Here is a 23,864-nt window from a genome sequence, read left to right as displayed (position 1 = left end):
ATATAAATACAACTACTGCAGAATAATTTTTTTCCATTTTGGAGATCATCAATGTTGCACGTAAATACAACTGTTGTAGAATAAATTTTTCCATTTTGTTGACACATCACAACTCAGCATTCAGTACAAGTGTGGTTATTTATTTAAAAGAAGTGAGAATATCTTGTATAGAATTTGCCTTCTCACATTCCTCCCCTACATCAACGCATTCTAAATCAGCCTTTATTTCGAGACTGACTACTGTTTTTAGCAAGGTTCAGGTAGTACATTTTTCAAAAAATTGGATGGTTATCAAATTCTAATTCAGAATGATACAGTATAAAAAAATACATAATTTCAAAGTGCAAGACAGCATAAAGACAGGTGGCACAACCACACCAGTAGGATCAGTGATTTGTGTAAAAATATGAAGGAAAAGAAGACAGTTTCTTGCTCTGTGGAAAACAGTCTATCCATGAATATGGGGAGGATAATCAAGGGAACCAGAAGAAAAAAAACCAAGAATGTGAACCAGGCAGGTCCAGAAGGGTTGAATGGACGAAAAATCAAAAACAGCAGAGAAGATGCAATTCACAGGTGCTTAAATTCTGAGGGCAGGAGGGACCATAATAAACATTCAAGATTTCAAATTTCTGTATCAAGGCCATATATCTCAGGAAATTATTACACGTGTTTCAGAAAAATACCCATGAATCAAACACATTCACTGCTTAAGAAACTACCACTTCCCATGGAAAGATGTTCTAATGTATTATCATTCTGTCAAATCTAATTTTTTTCTAGACTGAATTTGCCTAGCTTCAGTTTCCACATCTTGTTAGGTACTTGTAAGCTAGATTAAAGACCGATCTTCTGTTAAAGGGTTTTTTCTCCATATAAGATTTTCAGAGCAAAATCAATTCATTTCTTAACAATCAAGTCATTTCTTTGACAAGTAAAGTAAACAAAGCTCTTTAACTCTCTCATTTCCAGCCCCTGATTCACTCCTCTGCCCCCTTCCTGAATCGCATGTATTTTCAGTATCCTTGGTTAATGTTTGAGTAACTATTAACTGAATATGAATGAAATAAACAAGGATAACACTGTAAGCAGTATGTTGTCAACATTTAAAGTTTACCATGGTAAAGATTAGCAGTGAGTGCCTGTGAAGGAGAGAGCCTACTGAAAGTGTGCAAGATGGACTTGATGACTGCGTATTAAGGTAGAGTCAAGGCAGACAAGGAAGGGCAGACAAAGCTACAGTGGTAACAACGTGAACCAGGAAACAATGTAAAAATTGGCTAAAATGATGGGTAAAAAGGTAGCATAGGAATAAAAAAAAAAAAATCTTTGATTCTAACACCTCAAAGACATTTTCCTTTAAAGCCCTGGGAAGAAACATCTCTGTCTTCTCATATCAGTGGTTTCCCCCTAGTCTTTTTGTACAGTCCAAGAGAGTACAAGAGCAATAGTTTTACCAATAGCATGTTTTTTAAGCTAACAGGAGACCATCACGAAATAGTAAAAGATTTGTGCAAGAATTATTTAAAATAATACATTATACTTTCAGCTAACACCTAGCTTTTCTCCCTGTTTTTCCAAACACATAGGAATTTTTTAATAAAGTTTGCTAACTTTTCGGTTTTTTCTCTTTATGTATTCTCATCTGGCCCCATAAAGAAGACAGACAAAGCTACAATGCAATTTAAAATATCCTTTATTAAGTCACCATAACTGGGTAAAATACATAAATAGGAGAGGCTTGGAAGTTTGTGAAAGTCACCTGATATGGCTAAACAGTAAAAAAGGTTATTAGAAACAAGATGTCATTCCTCCAAAAGCTGAAGTTGTACCCAACTGAAGAAAGAATCACAGACTTGGAAAATTAATTATAATAATAAAATGGCAGGTAAAAAATGAGTGTACTCTTCCTTTTGTTTTTGTTTTGCTATATCTTCCTGCCAGCTGATAATTGAGATAAAGAATGAGCACTCACAGAGGATCACAACATTTCAGAGAGGTTAAATTAATTCTTTGCATCAGTGCAAAAAATTTACTTCACTGTAGAAGAAACTGAAGACATTTCACCACAGAAGCTTTTTCTGATACGTCTTTGGTAAAAGAAGTCCTGCTTTATAAACCTTGAGCTCTTCCAAGATGTCAACAAGTATTCAGATAAGGGTGATCTGGCTAACACAGCCTGCTTCTGATTCCAAAAAGCTATTGGCAAGGACCCTCCCTAACAACATTTTAGGAAAGCAGACTGTCACTGGACAAGAGTCCTGACATGGCTAAATAATAGAACAAAAGACAGGGAACAGGGTAGTAGCAAATGGTCAATTCTCACAGTGGAGGGAGATAATCAGCAGAGTTCCCCTGGGACCTGTTCTATTCAACATGTTTACAAGAGATGAGCACTGAGGTGGCAAAGTTTGCTGATGTTAAGAAACCATTCAAGACAGTGAGGAAAAGAGCAGACTGTGAAGGATTGCAGAAGGATGAAACTGAGCAATTGGACAATAAAATGACAGATGAAATTCAGTGTGGATAAATGCAAAGTGCACAACGGAAAAAATAATTCTCACTTGATATAGAAAATGAAGGTCTCCAAACTGACCATCACTGGAAAGCTCCTGATGTTGTGACAGACAGTGTCATGAAACTATTAGCGCTGTGCTCAACTGCAGTGAAAAAAGCAAATCACTGTTAGGCATTTTTAAAAGGGGAACAAAAAGCATAATTATTCCACTACATATATCTATTTATGCACAATTTGAATGCAATACTGATCACAGTCATCTGAAAATGAGTAGATTGAAACTGAAAAAGATATAGAGCAGGGCAAGTATGATCAGAGGTACGGAATGGTTTCCACCTGAGCTGAGTGATGAAGAGTTACAACTTCACAATGGACATGAGCAGACAGCCTGTTCATTGTATCTTTCCACACATACATGAAATGATCAAATTAAGAGAGCAGGAATCAGGAGCTTTTTCTTTCCAACCAAAGAGCAGTAAATGTTCCTTTTGGCATTTTCCTCCTTGCCAATAGATGCTGTCATGGAAGAGTGTTACATGAGGAGAAAAGTAGTTGGAACAAAATGGATTTCTTTAGGGTTGCTAAGGAGACAAACACAACAAATTCAATAAATATGTTTTTAAAAAGTTTGAATTTAGCAACACCCAGGTCATTTTGATGTACGAAAACAAAGAAAGAGACTTCATTAAGGCTGTCCCATGTTGATGGAACCTGTTACATGACCTGTTGAAATCTGGAAGCTTAGAAACTTGGTATATTTGAAGAACATTGCAGTAGGTAAAATATTCACATGTTGGCAGACACAGAGAAAGAGGCCATTAATGTAAGAGCAGAATCAGACAAATTCAGTGCTCTGTCACTGAAACCTCATCCACTATTATACTGGATGTCATTTAGTATTTCAAAAGCATTTTTTCTGAATAGGTTTAGTTCTGGGAGCTTGTAAATTCATTACATTTGTAAGGAACACTAAAATCTTGGAGAAGATTACAACCTATCTGTTAATCTTTAAGGAGCAGGAATTGTCCCTTCTGTTCACATGGTCATTCATTCTTGATGTGGATTATAAAGTTGACTGTAGAATGAATAAAGACTATGTCATACACTATTACAAGTCAAATCAAAGGATGCATTGCCACAAGCATTTCTCTTACTGATTTGATGTTACATGTACTTGCTTACACTCTTATGTAAAAATAAAATAGAATTGTATATCCACTGTTTACTATGTATCTATTATTACATTATAACACATAATATGACAAACTGCCAAATATAAGTTTGGCTTCTATTACTGTATTTTTAAACAATAATGAAGAGTTGGCAGAGTGCTAGATAAGTGCTCATTTACTGCATTTTGTATAAATCTAAATACACAAGTGTATGGCAGGTTGTCCTAATCTAACTTCTCTTGGCTGATACTGGATTGTTCCTTTTTGCACCATACACATTTTGGAATATTTTCCAAGCGTAGACTAAAATGTCTGGAACGCTCACAAACTGACTCTCATACTGATAATTTCTCCTCCATGTGCAAGGAAAAGAGTAAAAAATCCTGACATAAGAAGACGACACATTGAGAAAGCTCTATTCTGAATTACCTTTATACGGAAAAAATCTTTTAACTTTGCACTGGACACTGCAAAGTTGCAAGACTGGACACTGTTCAAATGACACATTATAGCAAAGAACATGCTTTCTCCAGATTAAACTGATGTTGCAGTAAGTCACTTACATAGATCACTTTATTCACTTCCCTGCAAGATCTGATCAGTGTAAAAGAAGTCACTGAATGACACTTCACACACCAGTGTTGAATTCTTCCCTACAAAACACTACATTTTCTTCTTTTTTTTGTTTTGTTTTGTTTCGTTTTGGGGGTTTTTTTCTCCTTTTTTTTCTCCCCATAACCATTATGTAACTAAGATTTTCAGTTGTAGGAAAAGTGAATCAAGGTTACAGTAATATTTCAGACTTTACATCAGCTTTTTAGTTTCTTCAAGGCATTGAGAAGGGATCATATAACTTTGTTACTGTCTTCATCACACATCATTACTAAATCTGAAGGACTGATCAATCCATTAGACAGTCATTTGAATACTCATTTTATAAAACTTTATGCTGTTATAACAAAACTAAAAAAGCCTCAAGAAGGTGGAATTAAAAATCAAATCAAGCATTTATTATAACGAGCCTTGTTTTCATATAGTACTTCACATTATTTTGTAATTTAATTATTTTATTTATGCAAATAAGGCCCCAAATGCTACTGCACTCAAGAAGGTAAACACTTTACATTTTTTCCTCCTTAAAATGCAACATTTTATGATGTCTAGATATGTTTATTAATTAGTGATTATTAACACCCAGTAAACAACATCATGTCTTGTAAAAACACAATCTTTCTTCACAGCGTGAGGCTGAAATCTATTATTCACTGATTCCATATGCTGAAATACACTCAAATGATCACAAATGACCTTAAGCATTAGATAAATGTAAATGAGGACAGTGTAGAAAATGTGCTTTTGATTGATATCTAAAAGACCAGGTTTGAAGTCTTGACAAGGGATGAAATCTGAAATCTCATACTAAGTGGAAATCTACAGAATCTAAGCTTCTGGATGGACGTACCACACAGCCTCTCCTCAGCAGTGTCTGAGGAGTTCTGCTCACAAAAGGTGTTCAACACATGGAACCTGAAAGACCTGGGGCCTGTGTGGCCTTTGTCTACTTGGCAGGCTCCTATTAGGATGCAGAGTTGTATCTCTAAGTTATGTATCCATACACCCTAATGAAGGCAGAATTTTTCTAGCCCTAAGTGCTCACTTAAAAGAACTTCTCTACACAGATTGGTTCCATAAGCATACGGTTAAATGACATGAATGATAGCCATTAAAACTGTATGGGTTTAACCCTCTATGTTAGTAAGCTTATTCTGCATTAACAGTTTGCTTTTCTCAGCCCTTTTTCAGCTTTACTTTTGTCACTTTTAGAAGAACTGAGAGTCATTCTGGAATGTGAGCCATCAAAAAGAAATATTTAGACACACAAATAAGAGTGCACTATTTACTCTCAGGTAGCCATCTTCTAATTCTTAACTCTATGCCAGGAATATGAAGTACTTTACAATTTACTTTTAAAATACTGCAAGAAATGAACACACTTCAATTTTTCAGCTACTTCCAGTCCCTACTGTACCTGGAGATACCTCAGTGAAGCAGACAGTTAAACAGTTCAGTGCTACCACCTATTACAGGATGGGTATGAAAGGCTCTGGAGAAAATCTTAAACCAAAATCTTTACACCTCTACAATGCTCACCCTCCAGAGTGTGCCATCAGGGTTAACTCAGAGACAAAACAGGAGGTGCACTATGAAAAAAATGCTGGGTGCAGCCTGCACCTTAAGTCATAGTCAATAAGAGAAGGGCCCCAGCACACTGTGCCCGGTTCCCATGCTCCCTATCTGTCCTTGCAGTGACAACTCAATATGGATTGCACAGACAGGATGACCAAAAAACTTCCCATGGATGCTCCAACAACATCTACCTGAGGGCAAATGGGATTTGTTGCAACCCTGAATTCTCAGAGCTATATAAAATGAAACCTGTCGGTGATTTAGGTAAATTCACTCCAAGCCTGACATTCAGTACAATGGGTAGTGGTGACTGAAGAAGACATATTTCACCCATGCGCTGAACCATGGGTTGAAGAGACATAGTCTACATTAAAAGAAGATAAAGAGAGGTTATGTCACCAAGATAATCATGCTGTATTTCCTATGTTAAAAAGCAATTAACTTTTTTTTAATACTTCTAAATTTCTGTCTTGCACCACTTACCTGCTTATACTATACATACATCTGTGTAAGCATCAGTAACATAGGTCACACTTTCACACTTTTGCATACATTTCACATCTACATTAAAAACAGAATTACATGCAAGAATCAGTAAAAGAGTTTAACAGAATCTTCAGAAGAAATTTTAGTAGAATCTTACCGGCTTGACACTTTCTGAGCCTTAAATACTCCAGCATTTTGGTTTCTTGTGATGATCTCATTTACATCTGCAGCATAATTGTTAAGAATTACCTACAAAACTAGAGCAATAATAAAAATAATAAACCCCATTCTTTTCCACTGATAATACCTGCATAATGTCTCTCATCTGTTTGGTCTTCTTTAATCTGTGCTAACTTCTCCAGCACATCAGCCATATATCTATGCAGCAATTTGCTCTCCATTGCCTACCTCTATTTACTGTTTCATTTAAGGAATTTCTAGCCCGGTAGCTATAGAGGGAACTGAAAAAAGACTTTCCATACCTTACATATATTTAAAGGCAACTATTTACAAATATAAGAATTAAAACCATGTTAACTGAATTTTTTTAGCATGGTTACTAAATGTCCAGTTTAGTTTGTGCTGCTTTTGACTGTATCACTATATCCCAGTGCTGAGATTTTGGAGGCTTATGGGTTTTGAGTACCTGCCCTGCCACAAGACACACATCTTTGTTCCTGGTTCTGTCTGGGTGACTCTAACACACAACAGGATCACTTTAACCTACAGGCAAAGGAGTTTCTAGTCCATTTGCTTTCTTGAGAATGTTTTGGAACCACCATAAAAGAGTACAAAGCAATAAATGCCTTTTCTTCCCCTTAGGTGCCACAACACTGCCTCAGCCTCATGTCTCAGCTTCTTGTAGTTTACAAGATCAGGTCACAAATTTGGGGAGCCATTCAGGCAGGTGAAAGCAAAGGCTATCAAAGAAAAGTTTCCAGGGAAGCTGAGCCCAACCATCTGTTGCTAGAAAGATAACCTTCATAATCAATCATTTGTGGTTAGTGAGAAGCCATTGGAAGGAAAAGTATATCAAGTAAGTGAAAACTATGACAATACTAATTGCCACTCAAGGTGAATCCTCATGTATTTGAATGATTCAGTCTCAAATATAAAAAATTATCTTAGACACTTTTGGTAAGGTTGCCAATGATCCCTCTTTTTTATTTAAGGTACAGGAAATCTGACGCTAATTAGGAAGGTGTTTCTCGGTCCACAAAACATGTCAAATTTTTTGAAAGTGCTCTTATAAGAAAACTGAACACTAGTGTCAGGCTAATTTGAAATATCATTGATATATCTTTTTATTTGCTTTGCTGAAATCACATAATTGGCCTTCCTAACAGAGTTGGTCATTTAAGAAAAGTTATTTTAGGAAAGCCTCTATCCAAACAATGGAATTTTCTAAAGCAAAAAACTAGAAATCAAATGACAGAAAACTGGTTTAAACAAATCTCTGTAGTTTGGATGTGCCTTTTAAATCTTTTCCACAATATGTAATGAGAAGTAGTAAATGAATGGTCTATACCTGTGAAGCAATAGGAAGGCATAAGTAACTCCATGAGCAAAGCATGCTGTTTTTAAGTAGATGCAGAAATAACATTGTTGATAAATTAATACACTGCACTTAAACTATATAACTGAGCAAAACTCTTAATAATGGTTATAAACATGGTAACACTGGCTTTTTTAAATAATTTATGAGCCCATGTCTTCAGGCATTCAGGCTGAACATGACCCTTCTAACCTAAATTTCCCAGGACTGTTGAAAGATCCATACACTTTATTTTAATGGCCATTATAGTGCACTGCAACAATGTTTTGTATTATCGATGCTTTCAGACAGTAGTTCAAGTCACTAGTGCATGGTGTGAAACAGAGCTAAGGCAGAAGGTACACAGCCTCTCTGAAATAGGAGAGAATTTTTACTAAAATGAACCTCATCCTTGGATCTGGACATGTCAAACTGAATAAAGATGCTTCCAGTGTTCTGAGGAAATAGAATTTGATGTTGATGACTGACTTATGTCACAGATATTACCTGAGTTGAGAAATTTGTATCTGAACGCATATCACCCAAAATTACAAATGGGGATGAATCTGATAACTTTGCTCTATTATTCACTTGATATGTCTATCTTTTTATTTTTAATACTTTCCTTATTAAAATCATCCTGAAAGAACTTGGATAAAACACACTAAACAAACAATAAAGTTTGGAACAAGGCTGCAAAAGGAGTAACATCTGTCTTTATTTTATCGATTTTGCTATATAAATGATCTATTTGATCAATTAAAACCTCCTCATGATAAGGAAAACCAGTGAGTTAGAGTGAAGTCTTTTAAAGGGATTAGCACCTCAAATCATAATATCTTTTTAAAAACCTCCATAAACATAATACATAAGACCATGGATCAATATAAAATATAGCAATATATTTCACAGTGAGAGGGTGAAAATGACAACAATTATTTGAAATTCACTAATTTGTAAATTGTTCTAACTTCTAACATTTCAGTAATATATCCTAATACAGATATTGAAAACATACATAGTGAATCCTTCACGTGGCAGTACGAAATGGAGATCAATAGGAAGCATGTCAAAAATTAAAAGAAAAATCAAATCCTAAAAAGCTTGAGATTTTGCAAAGCAAATCTGTTAGTTATGCTCACTGAATAGCAATAGCAATAACAAAAACAACAATAATTGTGATGATGTTGATAATACAAAGGCAGATTCTCAGATGCAATGCACTATTGCCAGGTCGATTTTCAATTACATTTCACTGATGTATTCATTTGTTTCTTAATGTGCTCATCTTGCCCATTAAGAATAATTAGCAGGCTTGCTTGGTGATTTCCTGGCTTCTGACAGGGATTTTTTTTCTTTTTTGTTGACAACCACTTTTACTTTTTGGAAAGTAATTTTTGAATATTATAGTATGACTGGCATGTAATTTAAGCTTCCTAAGAAATTTAAAGGGAAGATATAAACAGTAATTTTAAAACAAGATTATTTTAATCTATAATACCTACATAAAAAGCATAATACTAGGCATTAACTATTCTTGAAGAGCAGAATCTAGGAAAGAAAACAGTATTTTACCCCACATTACCTTAATTGGGTATGCTAAACAATTAAAAAGTACCATCAGCAATAATAAAAATTAGCAGAAATAGGTCATTTGTAGTCAGTGGCACTTGGGCTCAAATGCTATTTCCAATTACACCTAAAATTCTTACTGATTTCAGTGAGTCTGGTGTGGCTGAAACAGATCTAAATTTAGTCTAAACTTCTGTTACAGCGAGTCACTATACAAAAGAGTGCAAAAGAAAATTACCATAAGACAGATCATAAAATTACTACTGAAATCCATAAACCACATAAAATGCAACATAAATTTTATTACGTGCACTTTTAAGAATACATTCCACATACATGGTAAAGTTCTTAGCCTGCTGCACTTTGGCACCCTGCTAATATTAAGCCCATTGTAAAATCCAACACAATAAAAGCACTTTGAATGCTGAGCCTTCTGAGCACCAAATGTTAAAAAAGAAAAATAAATTCCTGTTAGAGCCGTTCACCAATGGCTTCCCTGTTAGGGATTCACTGAGTGAATACAGATGAAGACTTCTTGTAGGACTTTTGGAAACAGAAGATATTTCTAAAACATATTGTCAAAAACTAAGGTGTGATAATTAGATTACTTTAACAGTATCTTTTTCATGAATAAAAGCATTTTTATTTAATTCCAAAGACTGAGTGAATACTTTTGGCACTTGCCAATTTTCCTTACTATAAAAGACTTCTACATTTCAAAAAAGTTCAGGTATTTTTATGGAATCTGCTATGCAAGATATTTGCTGACTTGATGATTACTGAGTCCACCTGAAGCTTTCTGTGAGTAAAATGACCTTTTGTTAAACACCTATGCTTCTATGCAACACTAGTTTGTTTTGTTAGGCTAGTTTTGAAACAATTCTTTGCTGCCAAATTTTTTATCTTCATAATGACACGGAAGAAAGATTGGAAAGGGTGGTGCTGATTAAAATACACAGAATAATGAATACTTCCTCCTTAAGACACAAGTCTAACACGCTAGAATTTAACAAAGTAAGGATCCCTGAAACACAGCTGAGAACTTGCCTTTTCAAGAAAAAGGAGACTTTTAGCAGGCTTACTTCAAGTTTTAACAGATATGATCTGGGATTGGCTGTTTATAACATGAAATTGTTCAAGTGTTGTAAGCAATTATAGTTAAGTCAGTTACCTCTGAGAAAGTGTTTTTAAAAGGTAGTAGCTAATATTATTGCACTGCTAATGTCTCCTGTTTTAACAGGCATCAGCAACTGCAATTTATTTAAGCCATGGATTAGTTTAACTTTTTTTTTTCAGTAAGTGCTCATTATGTTAGCTCTCAAATACATACAAAACTCAAATCTAAATAATTCTGAAGCTGCAGTGGCCAAAACCTGAAAAATTAGCCTGCCTTAAAAATGTAAATGGAAAGATTATCAAGGAACAAAAGCAAATAGATATCTTCCTTTTTTCCCTCTCAATTTCTAAGGGTTATTAGTATTCACTGTATATATCTGTTCTTGTTCTGTGCTGATATTTAATGTGGCCACAAATTATGCTCATTCATTCTATCTCTTAGCCCAAGTCCAGTTCAATTTTCTGAACTGTATGTTCATATTAGAAGGGCATGATAGCAATTTAATCTATTATAAAAAAATACAATAAAATACTTTCTACAAGGGACAGAGGAGTTTTGCAATCTTACATCAAGAGAAATAAAGATAAATTGATAATTGATTAAGCAAACTAAATGGATAATTTGTAGGCAGTTTTAACTTAGCAACAATGAAACATTTCAATATACACTGGGAAAACCGTGACAATATACAAGTGTTGGGTATGTTTTAAGAGGCTAGTATTTGAAAGAGGAAAAAAATCTAGCTCCTCTGCAAAAAGGATACATGAAGGGGAGCTAATGATTTGATTCACTACTACACCTCCTGTAACGTGCAGCATACACGCGAGTCTTTCAGCACTCAACCACGAGACACATATTTACTACTGTACTTGCTCTATACCAACACCTGCATTTTTAATTAAAGGCAAAAATGTGGCATTTATTATGGGGGAAGCTGTAGCTCTGTTCAAGATATTCTACATCTATTTTTTAATTACTTATGGGGGACTTTTCTTAATATACCCCATGCTGTCTGTCTTTATATCGATTGTTACTCAGCCAGTAAAAAGGAACGAGCACAACAAACCAGTTTTCTATCTGAATAAGGATACTTTTGATGGCCTTTTCATTTCCATCAGTTAACAGAACTTCTTTGACATCTGCAGAAATAGCAACCTGAAAAAAAGAGCACAGCAAACAATGAGCAAATATGCTTGTCTGTGTGGAAGTGAAGACAGGAGTGACAAGCCTTCAGTATCATGCTTCCTCACCTATTTCTCTGTAACAATCTTCAATCTTTTTTCATTTTATGTCTGCATTATTTTAATCATTCAATCAAATCAGTCAATACTTTTATCATTCCATTTGCGGGAGCCTCTATCTTGCTATCATTCTGTTCCGTAATTGCATTGTGACAGCCGATGATGGTATTCTGAGAGGCTTTCATTTGCGGGCTTCTGTTTATCTAGTAGAGCCATCATACAAGGCTGTCACTCTGCCTTTCAGCTTGCTTCTGTCTGACTGCCTGATGCCCTTCATATAACTTTGCATTGCAGGCAGATGGCTTTGTAAGGGTAATTTTTTTGTGAGCTTTGACATGCTCGCACATTGGGCTGTAACCTCGACACATTGTATAAGAGCGACAGGTTTGTCAAATGCCAATCAGTGTAACAATATGCTTTTATTTGTAGAGACATAAAAACTTGTCTAATGCACTGCACTGCTACATAATATCTCCTGAATACATGACTCAGAACCCAGAGAATGGTGAACGACTCTCCTGAATGGCCAATCTAATTCAAAAGAATCTAATTACCGAGAGCTCTGGATCATGTTTGTTGGTGTAATAATGCAGGCAAAACATTAGCAGCTATATCATGGTGCTCCAACTGTGATTCGCCAGGCTATTCCTGTATCTTAGCAAATGGGACTATAATCTGAAAAAAAAAAAAGCTTCGGCTATGGCAATGAAAGACAGACCGTACGTGGCCTGGAATGTCACAACAAAAGATATTGACTACACCGAGGTAAAATGTTTCTGCTCATCGAGGCAACCATAAAATCAATATGATACGAAAGCAAGTCAATCTAGAAGGTCTCTCAAGACTCTGCAGCTTGACCGCAGCTGAGGCTGTTGACAGTTCTCTGACCCAGCAGTTGGAGGCACTGGAACATTTTTCCTTTTGTTTCTTCCTCTGAATGGGATTGGAATTGAGAAAAGACCTACCATGAGCCCAGCCAAGCATGTCATGCCACCCCCCAGCTCACACACAGCAAGGTCCCTGAAAGAGAGAAAGGAAATGGTAGAACCCATACAAATTAGATGAAAATGGTCAGAGAGACATATATGTTACAAGAACAAATTGCCATCTGCAGTAAGAACTGAGCTACCAGGAAGTTGTAGAGACATGACTAGGCTACCTCATGTCGTTTTGCGTTTTAAAAATAATTATGAAATAGAAAAGTCACAAAGCAGGCAAATCAGTGGGGGTTCCCTCATTAGTGCTCAGTGCAACATTACCACCGCTGAGCTGAAAAATCTGAGAAGGTTCCCTTTTTTCCCTTGTCAATGGCTCTGTCTTTTAGAACTAAACTAGCTAGAGTAGCGAAAGATAATTGTTAGGAAAGGATAACAATGTTAATCCACATTCATTCTTGCAAAAACAGCTAGAGAAGTAAATGGGGAAATTAATATTATTTATATATCTCTCCATATAGTTATGCCTAAAAGCCTTTTTATATTAAAAAGAGAAGTTTTAAAGAAAGCTGTATGCCACAAAACAATTACACATGAAGAAATCCGATCCTTCAATTAGCACTTAAAACTGCAAGTGACCTACAAACAATACTGTTATGAACAACGATGGGAACAGCAAACGGTTAAGCCACAGAAAACCAAACGAAGTTGGTGTCAAGAGCCTAAACTGAGCCCGATCAAAGGGCTGAATACATGGTCTAAAAGGCTGCTTTTAACTTAGACCATACTGTGCTGTTATTAAGACGTGCATGTGAAATATAATTTGGCGCAGAGAGTGTGCCGGATGGGAGCTTGCAGGGGGAGCCATAAAGAATGTCCTCCAGAGCCATGGCCTGCCCCAAGAGGGGAGGAGGGAGCGATGCTGACCCCACACCGAAACTGTGTGAAGCAGCGTCTGGGGCAAGGCAAAGCTCAGTTTAGGAACACACTGCTTTATAGCAAAACCTGTGGCAATTTATAGCTGGCAGAAACATTCGCATTAAGACATTTCTGACAGGCATAAAATGGAATTTCAGCTAAATGGTTTGGTTGGGATTTTTTTAGTGCACTTCCTCTTCTCCCTCAAAATATTGACATCCAAAAATCTATTTTTATCTGGAAGTATCACCTCACTACTCACTTGACGCTGATATTTAGGAAGAGCATCTAGGATGCCACATCAGTATAGAGATGCTGATATTTTGTTCACTGAGGCGAGCAGACTAGGCTGTATGACTGTGTACTAATGCTCACTGTCTGGATGGGATAGATTTATTTTTCTCAGACCCCAAATTTTATTTGAAAAAAAGTCTAGCTGTCCTATTTAATCAAAACGAGACAAAAGATGGACATAGGTTGGAGGAACAAGCTGTATATAAACCCAGTGAGAATGTAAAAACAGATGTGGGAAATTTGCAGTTTGTGGTTTAAATAGAATGATTATAAGTTTTTCTCACATAAGTTTCTATTTCCATAAACCAAGTGTGTTATATATTAAAAGTATATACATATGGTTTTATATATTAGACTTATAAGGCACTTAATCCTTTATAAGAGTCATGCTTACTGAAATGAACATAGAAAGTATCTAATGTGAGGTTTCTAGTGCATTTTGAACCAAATTTCTGTGTACATAAGCATATACATGCACACAAATACACATAAATATTTATGCATACAAATAATTTATTTTAGTGCAAAGTTCCCTTATTAGTAAATTTTAACAGTTGTATCTGTCTCTCAGGCAATATTTAGTGACATTTATTAGAGAGAATTAAAATAAGAAACTCTACTCTGAGAGTACTGTCAAGAGGGCATAATCCTGAGAAATCAGGATGTGAAACTTCCCATTCACTCCTTGGCAGTTTGACTGATTACTGTCTCCGAGTGTCCTGGCTTGCATATCCAAGCTAGGAAAACACCCTTTGCATAAGCAGCACAGGGAGGTTTGCTGTGAGAGGCCTCGGAGAGCAAACAGAGCACAGGAGCCACTGCGTGGGGTTGGACAGCAAAGTGCTACAGGGACACCACTATGGCAGCAGAAGTCACAGAGTGCAATGCCCAACAGAACTGAGAGGAAGGAGCAGCAGCTGCCAGGTTAGATGTATGAGCTGCCTCCTCTAATGGGCTGGGTTTCATTCAGCTGATAGAGTAGGAATGAGAATCAGGGCACACTTTGGTGCCAGGTCTTTGATTTCAGATAGGAGTTTGAGCAAGTTGATATGCTTGCTGATTTGGTACAAGGGGCAGGGACTTACAGCTTGGTCTTTCTTATTTTATCAATACCATATGTACACAAACTGAGGGACTTTGTACACTCCAAGCTGGTTTACTTGTATTAGCCTTACACCCTCACTCAGAACACAATTTATGCCTCCAAATGCATTGCTATAATGGCTTTCATTGCACCCCATTCATCCTCTGGAAAATTAACTTCAAGGATTTCCAAGTGCAAATCTCAGTATACCCAAGGGGACAGAAAGAGGATGCAGGATGGATTTTATTTTTAGAAGTTCCTATTGGAGCCCTGATGGCTGTCTTCTAAAAGTTTAGAAAATGTGAAAAAAAAACCCAAACCCAAATAGAAGTGCAGGATGTTTCAAAACTATTTCACAACACTCCATTACTATATGTGGTGCTAATTCCTCCACTACTACATGCAGTGCTTATTATTTATTTTCTCAGGTAATATTTTGCTTGCTTTTGCAACAGATGTCAGTTTAAAGAATATCTTATTTTTCCTGACCTTCACAATCAGTACTGATCGATTGGAGCTTCACTTTTGTTTCCCAAAAATCAAAGTGAAATAAAACGCCTTGAGTGGAAATCAAAAGTCTTTGACATATAGCAGAAAGCTTGCTGTGCAATATTAGTACCCAAAGGCAGCTCAGAATTCTTTGTTAAGAGCAACATGCTTTCACCTTGAACATTTTAAATTTAATCTGAAGACTTAAATCATAGCAATCTTCACCATGCAGATACAATAAAACTAACAGATTGGAAAATATCTTTTTATGTTTAACTCTGTACCTGAATATTTCATTATGTTTTAGGCAGTAGTAAGCCAGCACTTCTTCAGATGGCCAGAGACCTATAAAACAAAGATATTCGCTTTCTTAGAACAGAATTTTTTTTGCCTAAAATAATATTTGAATGCATATTACCATTTGCAGACTTCTACCCACTGTTTCATTTTCTAAATCTGCCATAAAAGCATGGAATAAAGAAAAAAAGAGAAGACCTATGATTTAAGCATTAGATTTGAATATTTCATAGATTTCATCCCAACTAATTATCAGAAATTTATAGATACATGTACATACACATAAACACACATATATCTACACATAAATGTGCAATACTCAAGACTTTAAAAGTCATATAAAATTCAACTCATTTGGGCATTCACATGAACATCAACCTGTTTGTACCAGGCCAGATACAAGGCCAATCCTGCCTTGTAGCCTGTTTCCAGCAGGGGACAGGAGCCCTCTCCTTTTTCGTCAGCTATAGATATAATCATGCTAGTCACTCCATTTCTTCCCAGTTCATTTTTATTTAGCTCCTTTTCTCTTAGTTTTTGTTAAGTCAGGCAACAATCTGACTGTAAGGAACACTGACCAGCAGCACATGCTAAGGACAAATGCAGGACTAGGGCAATAAAACAGTGTGATTTCTAGTTGGAGCTCAAGAAGTTCTTGAGGAGAAGAGGAAATATGAGTGGTAAGTTCTGTTTAGTAGGCACTGAAGAATTTTTCTAGTTGTTCTGTGGACTGTGTAAACTTTTCATAGCTGCAACAGGAAGCTCCACAGTTTTACCGTGCTGTATAAAGAAACACCTCCTCTCTCCTTTTCTGTACTTGCGTCCCTGTCATTTTCATTTAAATCCCCCTAGTTCTCCTACGGGAAGAGAAGGAGCAATCTCACTTTTTTCACCTAATCTGAATTATTCATGACTTTATAAGCTTCCATCATAACACTTTCACTGGTCATCATCATCATTAGCAAGTATTTAGGCACCCATGCAAATTTACTTCTTCAAAACTAGTCACTCAGGAAACTCCCTGTTTCATCAGACCAGTTTTCCACCTGACACGAACATCTAACTGAAGCGCCGTGGCCCACGGAGAGGGCAGCACAGATCCTGTGTGCCTTGCACGCTCTCCTGCACGCTCCAGACTCCAGTGCTGGAGGCACTCTGGGAAAACAGACTCGTACTTGGGCACTTGAGTTAGGTCTGCAAAGGTTCCCAAAGCTAGAGGAGGATAAATCTAAGGCCTATGCAGCCAAATTATGGTTGCATGTGTTTTTCATCTGTTATTGCTCAGCAATGAAAAAACACATTTACATGTCTGTCTACAGGTAAAATCCAGGGTCAGCTTCCCCCCCCTCCCCCAACACACGGCACTATGAATTAATGAGACAGAAACTTAATATTATGAACTACAGACATTTCAACAGTTTCAGTAAACTTAAAACAGACATGTAGAGCATCCTTTAGGTATTTCTAGACAACTGAATTTCATGCAGCTTACTATGTATGTGCATCCTTTAGATAATTTTTAACAATTTTTTTGTACTCAAGACTTTAAAAACATCACAACATTTTTAACAGAAGCAGAGTTTGTGAGAAAAACTGTCTTCCTTTAAATCACTTAGAGCCTGATTGTAAACATCATCAATATAATTCTTCCTTTCCATCTAGTAAGTATTCTGAACTCATAGTGATTAATAATGAAAATTTATTAATATCTTTCCTGCATGCAGATCAAGTAAAAGCCTAGACAAGATTTGTCCAAAACTTTGCCTATAAGTTTTGTATTACAAAGATTTTAAAGAACAACCAAATAGAGTGATAATACACATACATGAAAAAACCACAAATCCAATATTGGTATTTATCCTGTTTAAGTCAGTTTAGGTTGATCAGGTGTTTGTGAATGTGCTATTTTGCTTAGGCTTGCTAAGGGTGAAAACAAAATATTCCCACAAGACTACTCACCCTTTAGTGAAACATACACTAAGAATTGTACAGGGTTTTCTATCTCCCTTTGAGCATTTCAATGCTTTTGAGCATTGAAATATGCTAAAATGACAGATTTTGCAATAAATATAATAACTGTTTAAATACTTTAGTGTATAATATAAAGAATGTTTCAGTTTGCAGTGACTGCTGTATACTCAAGCAATAAAAGTGCTTTTTTAATATTTAGTGAAGACACAGCTAATTTAATACCATTTACAATACTTATATCTCACATTAAAAAAAACCCCACACCCACAAACATAAAAATCTGAAACCCTTTTATAGCAGCCTGAGTGAATTTTAAAAATACTTGTCAACTGCAGCAAAATCCTTCAACATCTGACTTTTCAATACCCTCAGTCAAACATCTCTCACTTTTCTACACTTATTATTGAAAGGGTACTTTGAATGGTGTCACTGAATCTTTTATGAGGGGTCACTGTTCTTTCCCCTGCTACCATTACAATGTTGATACCAGCTGAAACTGCAGGTGTATCAGATAGCTCTGTGCTGAGAGAAGGGTAAAGCACCTTTGGAAAGACAATGCTTTTCTTTAGGCAGATGCCAGCAATGCACACATCTCTCCTCCCTGCTGCCTCCCCCATAGGGAAGGAAGTATCACCTCTGCAATGATATAAGCAGCTGGCAGCTAAAGAAGCAGGAGTCAGGAGGTCTTTCATGAACACGTCTCAAGTGTGGAAGCACCCAGCTAAGCCAAGAAGCCAGAAGCCAGAATACCTGTGTTAATTTTAGTAAAAGGAAAAGCTTCTCGTGCTTGAACAGGTAGATAAGCCTCTTTACCTTCAAAACAAGGATCAGCTTAAAGATCCATGTGGAGGAGTTTGCATTCTGTCTTCTTCCCCTTCACTCTGACCTACATTCGTCAACACAATGACCTACATTTTGAAGTTGCAAGTATAAGATAGTTCTGCTTCTGTTACAAAACATACCTCTGTAATGCAGAAATGCAGCAATTCCTATGAATTAACAACCACTAGGTTACGAAAAGCATAATGTGTTTCCTGCAAACACATACATATGGATATGGATTAAGTTTCCTGTGAACACACTGAAAATAATTCTTTCATATTTAAAATCAAATTACTCTCATTTTGATTTCTGAATTTGATTAGAAATACATAACATTGGTACCTATTTGCATGTGCAACAACTTACAAGATAGTAAATTATTTACATATGTATAGGCAAAAGAATATCAAAAGACCCTCCAAATGGTGCTCATATTTACAAGCCTATGAATATATAAGTCCTAGACAGAGAGACTAAAAAATCTCACTGTACAAGGAAACAGAGAGAAAAACGAGGTTTTCTTGCAAAAATAAATATTTTGCTGCATTTACTGGAGGTTTTAAAACTCTTTATCACCTTGATAATTACAATGTGAAAACAGAGAATAATTGCCAGAAAACACTGGAATCTCTATTGACTGCATAAAAAAATTAAGCTGCATTGCTGTTCAGAGGAGAGCCTCAAGAAGGGGCATGTCTGAAGGCAAGGGAGAGAAACAGTGCTCACAGAGCAATGCCTGCCCACATTTCAACTCTTGGCAGGTATCCTTTAACCACTAGTACAGAGTAGGAGATCCACTACAAATGTGCCATCAGAGAGATGATGTCTACTTCCAGACAGCTTTATCATACTTATTATAGTAGAAGGGATAGAAGAACATTGTCACTAAATTGTGTGATGCTGGATAGAAAAATGCTTCATGTGCATCAGAGACATAAAAAATCAAGGCATTTCTATAGCACCTATCACCATATCATAAAATCTCACCACAGTAATGGAGTCTACCTCACAAGAACTTGATGACATCATGAATTTCTATCATCTCAAGTTGGCACATTAGAAACCAAATGAAGAGACAGAGACAGATTAAGTTACTTAGACACATATAAGGAAAATATGGGAAGACCAAGAAAAACAACCTGAGCAACTCCTACACCCTGTGGTATGATGTAACCAAAAAAAGACACCCCAACTTTTCCTATAGAGGAACAACACTAACAAAAATCAAAATAATGCTAGTAACACATAACTTTAGTTGGTTTTATTACTCTCATTGTGCTTCTATTGGAAAGTGTCAGGTCCTTCTAAACCATGTATAGACAGCCTCCTGAGGATGTATTGTTTTAACCATCAGGTAGAGCACCACTAGTCCGAAGCAACACAAAACTGGTCTTCTTCTGCATCAAATCTAAAAATGCTGAAAGCTGTAGGATAGTACAGGAAATTGTCTACCAGAAATAAATTATCTAGTATTAAAGAAATAATATTAAAATTATTGTTTCTCCTCTGTTGCTTTTTATCACGTATTTTAAAGAATGTTGTCACACCTTTGGATAACAAATATTGAGATCTGATGTGAAGTTATAAAAGAACATGATGTCAGTAGAAAAGAATTTTGAGGCATGTATTTTTAAAGAAGACATTTGATTATTGGAGCCATTATGTCACAGCGGAGCTCCACAGGTACTTTAACTGGGATAGTGCAGGATTAGTAGAACTCTGATCTGCTACCTGCCAGCACTGCACACAGGAAACATAGAGGCAACTGGACATGACAGCTGAGCTGTCCCTTGAAGCTCTGAGTAGGAGTTATAAGCTGTCCTACAACTACTTAACTCACGCTAGGAGATTAAAAAGTTGAGCCAAATTGAAAGCATTTTCATATTTCCCTAGCACTTCACCCAGCTACATGTATAGATGTCTGATCTCAAAATTCAAATTTTGTCTTTTATTTGCACTATTAAACTATAAGGTGTCTTCCTATTCATTTGAAGTCTCAAGTAAATTTTGCACAAATCATACCTTAACCCTCAAAAGCACAGACAATTTAAATTTGAAAAGTCAGTCATTTTGCCCATATGAATATACTCAAAAAGATCTTCTTTTCTACTATGTCCTGATTCTTGACTACATGAAATCACTTTCTGTGCTTTAATATTCATCAAAGTGAGAGGAAATAAAGCAGTTTGAGGCAAAGAGATCAATAATGTCTCAAAAGTAGTACCAACAACTGTACTAGCAATGATGAATTGTTTTCTGCCCTAAGTACTTTTTATCCCTACTGACAACAATTGTTGCTGGAGAGGAGAGAAACCTTTGGCATTGTAATGGGTTGCACAGAGGTGTTAAATTAAGTAAGTATCTAGACAGGTAATTATTCCCCATTTCTTCTCCTAAAAGACTGTAGAGTAGATGGAAAATTCCCAAAACTAAGGGTTACTGGTCTACTGGAAAAGGTTATCCTAGGAAAATAACAAAAGGAATCTAGGAATTTAAAATAAGGTTCTACCATTCTTACTGCAGCATTGTCATATCCCTAATTTTACAGTATTGAATGTTATTTCCTACTGACTATGTGACTATATCCACATCACATGGGAAGGTAACTTTGATGATTTGATCCCACATAGTTTTTCTGCGGACCACCATGCACAGCATGCACAGCAAGAAGCATTGTCCACCCGCTGAAGTTTCTGGAGAAGTAAGAGAGCAGGTCAAAATCAAGGTTCAACAGCACAATTACACTTTGGAGTTAAACTTCAAACTCTAACAAATATTATGAAGCCCTCTGTCAGTGAAGCACTAAACTTCACTTCCAAATCAAAGAGAAAACATGAAATTATGAATAGGATAATTAAGACTACATACAAAGTGGATACACAGTGAATGTCTGCCAAATACATCTTGCTAGTAACATATAACATGGGTGTTCTGATTTGAGTAATTGCTTGAGTAAAGACTACCTGCAAATAATTGCACTGCTGTAGTTATTTGGCATGGATAATGCCAAAAATACTTCTAACTCTAAACTTCCTTCAAACTCCATACATTAAGCCTCTTTTCAATACAATTTTATGATAAAAAAATGTTCCTCAGTATAGTCAGGGAGTAAAGATTTTATTTTCATTCAGTTGTTCACACAGCATACAAAATGTGACATAGATGAAAGGATAATCAGTAATCCCTGCTACCTAAGATCCCACCTAAAGCGTATTGAATCTAAAAAAACATAAACACATGTTATAAGGCACTAATACTACAAATATTCATTTTTTAGATAGCATAAAATGTATGCCTAGAGGAGTGGAAACCTTTCATAGAAAATAACTTCCATAATAATCTAAAATTAATCTGGTCACTTTAGCAAAATGAAGGAATAGAGGGAATTGCTAAGCAAGGAAAACACCCACTGAAAAAAAAATCTTGTTACTTCATTCTGTTTCCGGCACACAAAGAAGTTTAAGTTTACACCCATCTACAGCAGAATCACATAAAAGAGGAGTTGCCAAGTTAATTACAGATGGTGTGCCTGGAATTGCAAAATTATTTACTACAAATTTGAATTTGAGAGCAGATTTTCAAAAGGACAACAGCTACAGAGTAGTGCGCCCTTCTGGACATTTGGCATCTTCAAATGCCAACAATTTTAAGAGCTAACCTGTCTTGAAAGTCCAATTGTCTAATCTGTGGCTCTGCATTCTGAAATTTACCTCAAGACTATTTGCAAGCGAGCAACTTCAGCAGTAAGCGCAAACAGTGCAAAACAAGAAAAGTATTTAATGGCCTTTACAGTAGCATCTTATATCTATGCCTTACTGCACCTGGCTTTTGCAGATGGCAAACCACCTTTTAAGTCCAGTGAAGAGGAGTAATTTGAGGCAGGGAGAATGGCTAGCTTACTTTTCCACAGCGGGAATGCTATAAGTGAGTTTGAAAAGGTACAAGAACACCAGAAAAAAATAGAAGAGAATATAAAGAGAAACAAGTCTCACCATTTTTTCCCTATGCACATACATTTTGTAGAAATTCTTGTCTCTCTTCCAATCTAAAGCAGAATTCATGATATTCAGATCATTGAAAAATATGTATAAGCACTGGCTGAGATCTTCAGCCTCAGCAAAATGGCCTCAGCACTGTATCTCTCACTTTCAGTCTCATTATTATTCATGACTAGGAGGGAAACATGATGGTCTGCAATCTGCAAATTTCTTTTAGAGTGCAAACTTAAGAAGCTCGGTGGAAGTGATGTGGAAATACAGTAACAAGTCAAAGCTGTAAATGTACGCATATCTGTTCCATAAGAAAAATCGGAGAACTGTACAAATCTACTTGTATGATTGTCTTTAACATCTTTCTCAAATGAATGAATTTATGTTGTGTGTGCGTGGTTTTTTTACCTAGTTTTCAAATAGTTATTAAAAATTAAACAACACTGGAACAAACCTTTTGTGATTATAGCCTTCATTCTCCTGCAAAAAACTGGATCTATAAATTTATGTACCATTGTAGATGTAAATTACAAAATTTTATATTCAACTATATTAAAACATCTATTCCAAAAATGATTACCAGTTGTGAAAAGCAGACAGGCTTATCACTTGCTGTCAGTTGTTCATGTCTAGTTAAGCAATAATGTGCTAAAACTGCTCTTTTGTTTTGTGTAAGAATTTTGGCAATAGAAGAAATGAACACTCGTTTAATAAAAACTCAGGCTGCTTTTTGCTTTGATGGAGGAAGCAGCTGCCTGTTTTCATTTGCTGCAGAGCAGCAAAACCCATCAATATAATAAGCAGCTTAGATGCATCCATCCACAGCATCTGTAAGGATATAGGGCTATTCGCTCAAAACCAATCCTTGGTTTAATTTTAACAAAGATGTGTCTGACATGTTTGAAAATGCATTATAATAGGGTTTTGAAATACTAGCATTTTCTCTTTTCTTTTTTAATACTTTTCACAGATTTCGAAAGGCAAGTATACATATTGGAGTGATAGAAATGATAAAACAAATATTACTATAGCAAACAGCAGAACTAGCCTAAAAACGCAAAGATGGAACATTAAGAGATGCCTTCTGGTTCACAGAGTCTCCTGTCCCTTGAAAATACAGAAAAATAGTGTTTCAGTCTTTTCAATGAAGGGTTTTTTTCATCATAACCAAGGGCAGAGAAAGATACTAGAAATAAGTATCACTGACAAAACCCCTGTGAAGATCATAGATACATTAC

The 23,864-nt window shown here is 36.1% G+C and overlaps 1 protein-coding gene across 1 annotated transcript in view; it reads right to left on the bottom strand.

Annotated features, from left to right (window-relative positions):
- CAMKMT (calmodulin-lysine N-methyltransferase) overlaps positions 1 to 23,864 on the bottom strand; it is a 212,813-nt gene that overhangs the window by 27,278 nt on the left and 161,671 nt on the right. The window contains exons 4-7 of the mRNA XM_029965178.1: positions 15,832 to 15,892; positions 12,793 to 12,847; positions 11,678 to 11,741; positions 6,521 to 6,587 (exon numbers count right to left, since the gene is read on the bottom strand). Of these exons, the coding sequence (XP_029821038.1) occupies positions 6,521 to 6,587; positions 11,678 to 11,741; positions 12,793 to 12,847; positions 15,832 to 15,892 (247 nt within the window). The remainder of the gene's footprint in view (positions 1 to 6,520; positions 6,588 to 11,677; positions 11,742 to 12,792; positions 12,848 to 15,831; positions 15,893 to 23,864) is intronic.

The sequence above is a fragment of the Manacus vitellinus genome, unplaced genomic scaffold, assembly GCF_001715985.3.
Source record: "Manacus vitellinus isolate BGI_N305 unplaced genomic scaffold, ASM171598v3 scaffold_8_pilon, whole genome shotgun sequence".
NCBI lineage: Eukaryota > Metazoa > Chordata > Aves > Passeriformes > Pipridae > Manacus > Manacus vitellinus.
Note: the sequence above shows the minus strand (reverse complement) of the source record. Positions and strands in the feature narration are given on the sequence as shown.